The following is an 8680-nucleotide window of genomic DNA, read 5'->3' on the forward strand; positions in this document are numbered from 1 at the left end:
GTTATTTTTTATTATTTACGTCTATACGTAACTAAGAGAATTGATGTCTTGCCACAGATAGAATAAGGTCAAGTCAAGTACAATGTTAGCACACTGTGCATTTAAAAAAATATAAATCCATTGAGCGTATTTTATTGTATGTTTTGGGCAACGGACATTCTCTGCCACTCAAAATATGGGTGTCACGCTGAGGCAGGTAACCTGTCACTGGAACGTGACGTAAATCCCATGCGCCTGCGGCACCACGAGTGTTGCAAAAACATCTTGCGCACAGGGTCAGGATGCAGCTCAATGTCACTCCGCTTTACTGCCGATATCAGAGACGGAGGGACGTTTTGACACACTGATCCCGTCCGGAACACAAATACTGGACCATCTACGAAGAGATTAGCGGGAGGTTAGTGTTAACGTTTTTGTGATAACATAGGTATTTCCTGTAGCACTCTAGGGATGCAAAAGCACGGCTAGCCAGGCTAGCTAACTTAAATAGCAGTTTGTTAACGTTAATACGCAGTTTGTCTGTCTTTTCTTAAAGTTAATAATAACAATAGGGAACTTGGCTGTGCTCATTTTCGAAGTCAGTTTGTTTCTGAGAAGTTCTGTTAGCAATAGCAGCTTGCTAACTGAACAGAATGTACTGAATTTGGCACTTCTAGAGTTTTAGTAGCTGTAATTGTCTTAGCTTTAACTCATTTACCCTTATTTACCCATTTACTTGTAAATATTATGCTTAGCCACATAATAAGCTGATGCTTAAACTGGGTAAAGACATAATGCAGATTGAGAAATGGATGTAACATGTGCTTCCAGTTAAGTGTTACACGTTCCCTTCAATCCAAGTTTTCTCTTGTATCTTGCTTTTCTTTTTAGGCTGCGACATTTCACAAAGGTCTCTTCCCTACCTTCAATCGTGTTTTATGTCTGCTGATCCACCATGGCCACTCAGATTTGTAGAGTGCTGGAGCTGATGGTGCGCTCCTCTTGCTGCCACACCGTTAGAAGTAGATCATGTCTTCGAAAGGCAGTGCTGGCCCCAACAACCTCTGTCCCTGGGGGATCTAATCTTCCTAAAAGGGCCTACAGCCTTGACTCTTTTGGTCCCGGTCGACCCTCGATGGGCCTTAGTTCACATCAGCCCCGTTCAGAGAGAACATCCCCCTCGTCAACGCTGGCACACAGGAACCTGTCTGCAGCAGCTGTACAGGTTGGTGATTTGTTTTATTAGACTCTAGGCTTTTATTTCCTTACATCTTTTTCTTTTTAAGTGACGCCATTCTTAACCCACAGGTTTAATTTAGAAATGCGTCTTTTTCACACATTAAGCATAAAATATGTAAAGTATACAGTCATTTTTCAGTGTAGTGAATATTAATAAACTTGATGTGTTTAAAGACTGAAAATAATGCAAGTTTAGTTTTCATGTGTTTTATAAATGGGTAAAAAAAATATATTCTGAGCGATATGACAGTTATGAAGTTAATTATTAAAAGTTTTTCACTCTTCGTTGACATTTGTTTAGTTAGTCACAGTGCATATCTTTTTCGTAGGGCCAGTTTCGTCCTTTGTGCCGCTACGACTACCTGGATCTCGGGGAGGTGGAGGAAAACCTACGCCGTGCACAGGCTTCTAAAAACACCAGACACTTTATAGTTAATCCAGATCTGGCCAATGTGGTCGCACAGCATTTGGTGCCCGACCTGCAGGACGCTAAGACCATCATCTTCGAATGTAATCCAGGTGAGAAGCAGCAGATCTGTGATGTAGCCTTCAGCAAGCTTTGTATTAGGGCTGACATCAGAATAATCGTGATGAATCAATTATTGGAATAATAGTCAACTAATCTAGTAACTGATTAATTGTTAATTAAAGTAACTTAATTCAGAGAAAGGCTATTTGCTGAAATAACAACATACTCAGAGCAGCAATTAAGCCAAAACTGTACAAAATCATTAAAGATGTTTAATTTAAGATTAAATAAACCTTCTTTGTCTATAAATATGTTTAACCCAGAACTTTTCAAGTGGCATAGATTTGATTCACTTGGTTCAAATTCTGTAAACAAGCAAATTCTTGACACAACGTGTGAAAGGATTTTTCACACGTTGATGCTAGAAGTATATTATTTAACCACAGATGCATATTTTGCTACAAGTGATCTACTACTATGTTGCTACTACAGGAATACTGTGTTATTGCGTTTTAGGCAATTGTTGCATCTTTCACTATATTTCTGATATTGTATTTCTGATAAAAATGGCTCAAGTAGTTAAATTAAAAATCTTCAGATATGCCCATTTTTTTTATCGGATTAATCATCTGAATAATTGTTTACTAAAATACTTATTAGCTGTAGTGCTGCTTTGTAGAAGATTTACAGTTCGGTTTGTTGTGAATGTCTCGTTTGCAGGTCCTGGTGTTTTGACCAAAGCTCTGCTGAATGCTGGAGCTCAGAGAGTCGTTGCTCTGGAGCGAGACCGGACCTTCTTACCTGACCTCCAGGTAAATTCACTTCCTCTCAGGATCACATTCTTTGTCACCTCTTTTAAACATACTTAAAAGATGAATTGACAAATGCATTTTTGATAGGATGTATTTTTTAAGGTAAGATATTGATGACAGGTTTATGTTTCAGGAGCTGGAGTCGCGTCTTGATGGTCAGCTGGAGGTGGTTCACTGCGACTACTTCAGGCTGGACCCCATCGGCAACGGCAACGTGAAACCTCCCACCATGTTTACTGATAAACTGTTCACCGACCTGGGAATATCAGAGGCTGCCTGGACTGATGGTGAGGAGAAAAAGATGCAGATTTTACTGAAGACTCCTGCATAGGTTGAACAACTTCCAAATGCTTCTTTTCCTTATTATGGACATGGTGTCGGTATCGGCCGATAGTAGCTGTAAAATGTAATATCGGACATCAGCCATTCCGTCAAAATAACTCGCAGATGTGAGTGTTTGTGTGTGTCCGTTTTCAAAAAGCTGAAAGGCATTTGTTATTGTGTGTATTTGTGGGTCTGTGCAGACGTCCCTGTGAAGGTGGTGGGGTTCCTGCCAGAGCATAACGGGCGTGGCACGCTGCTGAAGATGGTTTACGCTCTGTTTGAGCGATTGTCTGTCTACAGATACGGAAGAATAGAGCTGAACCTCTTCATCAACGAGAGGGAATACACGGTAAATAATAATAATAATAATAATAAATGTGTTTCTCTTTATAACGTTTGATGCAGATTTTAAACAGGCATTTCTACACTTTGTTATTGGCGTGAGGTTTGGTTATAAACTGATCTAATGTTTGTGTAAAACCTGTTTGTTAATCCATCAGAAACTGATGTCGCGTCCCGGTGAAATGATCTTCTACAGAGCCTTTGGCGTCCTCTGGCAGATGGCGTGTGATATCCAACTTCTGCACAAGGTACGCTTCTCCTTTAAGTTAGTGCCTGTGGTTTTTATCTTTTGTGTTCCTATTGGCCCTTTGCACATGACGTAGTGACATAAATCATGTGGTGTGAATTCAGGCAAAATCGGTAATTTGATCAATACCTCAGGAGGGAGGACATACGGGTCGGTTTCTAAGCTAGCTGTTTTGTAAATCCTGCCGTCTGTGAGCCCCAACCAGGTGTGTTACGTTCACAGACAAATTAGCTCGACTCGAACAAGTAGAAATACTTTGGAAAACAGTTTCAGTCGCTCTGTTCAACATTCCCAATTCTCATTTCTGACTTCCATCATGGCGCCTCGAATGATTAAGCGACGTAGTTGCAAAGGGTCAATAATCAGCCATGACATGAGATTCTCACTGTATGAAAACCTTCAATAGAAATACTGTGGCTCTATTGTAATACTGTAATATCTGCATTAACGCTAAAATATATTCAAAAATAATTGTAACATGATCTTATTTAATCCAAAAAGAAATAAATACCTCTACTGCTGCCCAATAAATATGATTATTAAGATTATTACAGTAAAATATTATCTGTAGCATATGTGTCTGGTAACGTAAGTATAATAAGTTAATGTTAGTTTCTGAGTTACTCTGCCTTGCTGCTTCGACTGACTTATCAGATCTGCCTCTTGCGCCTTAAAATAGTGACGTTCTTTAAGTTTCCAGTCTTTTTGTTGCCTATTTTCAGCCACCTGACTAACAGTGTGCAGCCATGTAATTAACCTGTCAGGACCATCAACATTTTTGCTAATAACAATGATGTGCCAATAATGTTTTTTTTAAACGGTATAACATTTTAGTAATAACCTATAAAAATGATTTGAAAATGTAATAAAAGCAGCTGACATAGGAGGATGCATAAAAACAACTGGCTTTCTTGGAAAAAAGAACATTTTTGGCTGTTTTATGCAATTTGCTGACATATGAATATGTAGGTAGATTTATTCATTCACTTAAGGCAAGCCTGTCCAAATAATTGATTGTATGATAAAACGAGTGAGATCAATTTGTTTCTGTATTTTAAGTTTTAAAGTGATGTTGTGCTTTAATATTGTTTAAAACATTTGACATAAAGTAGATTGTTTTTGGGTTTTTTTTTACAAGTCATTTTTTCCCTGTATGAACCTCATTATTAATGTTTTTAAAAGCAATTTTTTTTTATTTTTTACACTTCATAATTTATTGTATTTATAATTCTGGTACTTCTGTTTAGCTATTTTGGATTAAAATGTTGTCTGGCTCTAGTATTAAATGTTCTTTGGAAATTAAAGTTTAAAACCAGGAATAACGGGGTGGAAAACTAGTTTGAGTTGTGAAGCTGTAACTTTTTAAAACCTTTCTGTACCTTCATGCTGGTAACTGATCCATGTCTGCAACGCATCATGAGATCAGAGAGGAAACGTCTGTTGACATTTCATTCCTCCACCTCCCTATCTGTGTGTTCAGGAGCCCTGGGAGTCGTTTGCTGTGTCTTCAAGGCAGAGTGCGCGTAACTCCAAGAGCAAGGTAACAGAGCCAGTCCATTAGCAGCAGTGATGTAAACATTTAAAGTGTTTAATGCAACATTTGGCCTTTTTCTCTCCCTGTAGCTTCCAAACGATCACCTGTGCCTGGTTCGCCTGCGTCCCCGGGGCGACCTGTTCTCCTCAGGCCTCACGCCCTCCAACGCCTCAACTCTCCTGATGATGGTCAAACAGTGTTTGGCGAAACGGAAGGTCAAGCTCATCGACAGGCTCAAGTAAGCAGACGGCATCAGGCGAAGCTAGCGCTCACGTCACACACGAAGCGTCAAATCCTCACACTTTGAGGAATGCTTGCTGATTTATTAAACATGTTATGCTTCCCTGAAGAGGTTAGAATTGATCCATGAGCATATTTATTGGTTTTATTTATTTTTTTGCACAAAATCACTCTTAGATAATGAGATTTTAGTCTTTATGCTTTTTAGTTTATTATGCTTGTATACTGTGGAATACTTATTACTTTAGACCAACATTTAGCTTAATATTGGAGCAAGAGAAACTCCTGTTAGTTTATTACTAAGCAACCCAGAACAAGGATCAAACATGAAGAACCAACATTTAGCTTTTTACTTTACAAATCTAGAGCAACCTTAGAAAGTACCATCTACTTAGCGACCCAGAAGAACTGGAACTGACACTTAGTTTTTTATACTTTCTCCCTGAACAAGAATCAAACATGGAGAACCAACCAACATTTGGCTTTATGCATTTTAGTTTAGTCAGGGTTTTCCCCAGTGTATTACAAGCCTGGCGGGCCACCAGGGTTTATTTCTGCCCCCACCAGGCTTATTGCTTATTTATTTAAGTTTTTTTTAATGTTTGCATTTTTTAAGATTTTATAGTTGGTGTTAATCTTCCAATCTTTCAATAACAGATAATTATCAACTGATATTTTGAAATTTTCTGTCAACTTTAAACATTTTTTAAGTCAAAAACATGACGGGCCGCTGGATGAATGACTGCCCGAGCGCCCAACCACCAACCTTAGCAGGGTTTCTGGGGGAAACCTTGTATTATTTTAGACTAACATTTAGCTTTATACATTTAATATCGGAGGAAGACGAAGTGAAACTCTTGTTAGTTTATTACTTAGCAACCCAGAACAAGAATAAGATATGGAGAACCAACATTTAGTTTTATACCTGACTAATCCAGAACAAACTTAAGGTCCAGAGAAACCCCTACTAGTTTATAAATTATGGACTGCTTATTCTTATTAAACATGGGGAACCAACATGTAGTTTTATATATAACTTTTTTGTTTATGATTCTTCTAATTCATGTAACCCATTGTACAGTCCATACAGACCAATTCAATTCAATTTACTTATAGGGAACCATTTCATAGCATGGTTGTTTGTCCTGTGTGTCTCTGTGTTGCCCTGCGACAGGCTGGCAACCTGTCCAGGGTGACCCCGCCTCTCGCCCGGAACGTTAGCTGGAGATGGGCACCAGCAACCCTCCCGACCCCACTGAGGGACAAGGGTGTAAAGAAAATGGATGGATGGATGGAACCATTTCATAACAAATGTCATCTCAAGGCACTTTACAAGAAATTCAGATGTGCTGAAGTTCCAGTTAGGGTTGCTAGGTGACGGGTTAGGGTTGCTAGGTAACGGTGCAGTGACCTTTGATTGTGAAGTTTTTGAAATAGCAAATTTTCAAGACACCAAAAAACATGAACTTACTGTCAAAAAACAGTTGGATGTAAGTGCTTACACTGTGTTTAGAAGCAGTTAAGATCCAAATGGAAGTATTAGAAGCATGTTTTTTAATAATTTTGTTGATCTTGTCAGAGCATGTGTGGTTTTCTTTCATCATGATGCCTCTTATTTGTTTGATTTTTTTTTAGTGTGTGGTCACCTGACAGTGGGAGCAAACTGTTATCAGAGTTGGGCTTGCCGGAGGACATCCTGACTGGAAACGTTTATCCAGACGAGTACCTTCGACTTTTCCAGCTGATGGACAAGAGTCAGGAGTTCACACAGAGCTGGCTTTATGAGGAGATCCTGGAGAACACACAGCGGGAGGGCTGGGGCTAAAATAACAACACAACTAAACATGTGTTCAGTAATCTACTGTAATATGATGAAACAGGACAGATAAATAGCCATAGGAGAATAACAAACTATCCATCAGTTCTGTTACTGAAATAGCTTAAAATATAAATGCTATAAATATAAATATTCTTATTTGTATTACAGTGACTTCATAGTTTGGACATAAATTTACACAAACAGCGGCTCTTCATCCATCACTGAAGCTTCGGGCTATGCAAGTGATCCCATACATCCAACATCCTAGTGTGCTTCACTTGGTAATACAGCTGCTGCTTTATCTAGTCAGTTTACTGCAGTGTAACGACCTGCATACGTCTTTATGTGAAGCAAACCAAGGAAAAAAGCAATGCACTGTTGTTTCATTATATAACAGCAGCTGTTTGTATTTTTATATTTGTGAGTTAATGATTGTTTGTGCATGTGAAATCTCATTCTTTATGAAATATGTGAGTTAGATATATTAATTTAAAAACAAAATATATCATACTTTTTTATGTCTAGCCCAGGGTTTATTGGTGCTCTGTCATTTGGTCATAAATCAGATTGATTAATAAAGCTATTATTTGCTTTCTTGGTCATTGACAAAGAAAATGTGATGATTTGAAGTTGTTTTGTATCATTTTTTCCCCCCACATTTTTGTCTAATTGTTTCTGCAGAAACCCACGGATCAGGTAGATAATCTGTTTTCAGAACAACCCTGTGCTCTCCACAAATCTGGCTTTCATGGAAGAATGTTTAAAGTCAACAAAATGAAGAAAAATGACTATATCCTTGAGTAAACGTGGTGGTGGCAGCATGATGCTATGGGGATGCTTTTCTTCAAAATGGCCAGAGTTACTGGAGGCAGTGCAGTGGGAAATAAACTGCTAACTGGTCATGGGAAGATAGAGCCAGATCTTAAATGGTTCAACTCAAAGTGTATGTTAGGATGACCTAGTTTAAGTCTAGGCATAAATTTACTTTATAATTTGTGACAAGATATATAAACTGATGTTCAGGATGCTCAAATCTGAATGACCTGTTTGGAAAATTCTCTGTCTCAGTGCACAAACCTGGTAGAAACATAAGTCTCAATACCAGTCCTCCTTCCTCTGGACAAAAATGTGCTTTTATAAGTTATTTTTTCCACACTGTGTAGTATGTGGCCCAAGGTGGTTTAGGTTAAATTTGAAAGAAAATTTTCAAACTCAGAAAATATTTTTTTTCTAAGAAATTTCTTGATTTTTTTCCAGCAATTTTCGACTTTTCAAACTCAGAAAATTCCTCGTTTTTCTAAAAGAAAAATTACTGAAATTAATCTGAATGTCTGAGTTATTTTCTAGCAAAATTTTAACTTTTAATTGAAACTCAAAACATTCCTTGTTTGTTCTAGAAACTGCCTGAGGTTAAATTCAACATTTCTGAGGTTCTAACAGATTTTTTGACTTTTCAAAACTTTTTTCTTGAAAATTTCTGAGATTAATCTGAAAATCTTGCGGTTTTTTCTGGCAAATTTTTAGACTAAAAACTTCCTTGTTTTCTGTAGAAAATTTCTGAGATTAATCTCAAAATGTCTGAGGCTTTTTTTCTTTCTTTTTTTTTTTTAGTAAAATTGTAACTTTTGAAACTAAAAAAATAACTCGGTTTTTCTATAATATTTCTGAGTTCTTT

At 37.7% G+C, this 8680-nt stretch overlaps 1 protein-coding gene across 1 annotated transcript; it reads left to right on the forward strand.

Annotated features, from left to right (window-relative positions):
* The first annotated feature begins 209 nt into the window (after nt 1-209).
* Nucleotides 210-7630, forward strand: tfb2m (transcription factor B2, mitochondrial). The gene is made up of 10 exons (XM_008405775.2): nt 210-397; nt 871-1204; nt 1548-1737; nt 2408-2499; nt 2633-2786; nt 3024-3172; nt 3324-3413; nt 4893-4952; nt 5036-5184; nt 6822-7630. The coding sequence occupies exons 2-10, from the start codon at nt 935-937 to the stop codon at nt 7009-7011; spliced, it is 1344 nt and encodes a 447-aa protein (XP_008403997.1). The 5' UTR covers nt 210-397; nt 871-934; the 3' UTR covers nt 7012-7630.
* Nucleotides 7631-8680: the final 1050 nt, after the last annotated feature.

The sequence above is a fragment of the Poecilia reticulata genome, linkage group LG3 (genome assembly GCF_000633615.1).
Source record: "Poecilia reticulata strain Guanapo linkage group LG3, Guppy_female_1.0+MT, whole genome shotgun sequence".
In the NCBI taxonomy this organism is placed as follows: domain Eukaryota; kingdom Metazoa; phylum Chordata; class Actinopteri; order Cyprinodontiformes; family Poeciliidae; genus Poecilia; species Poecilia reticulata.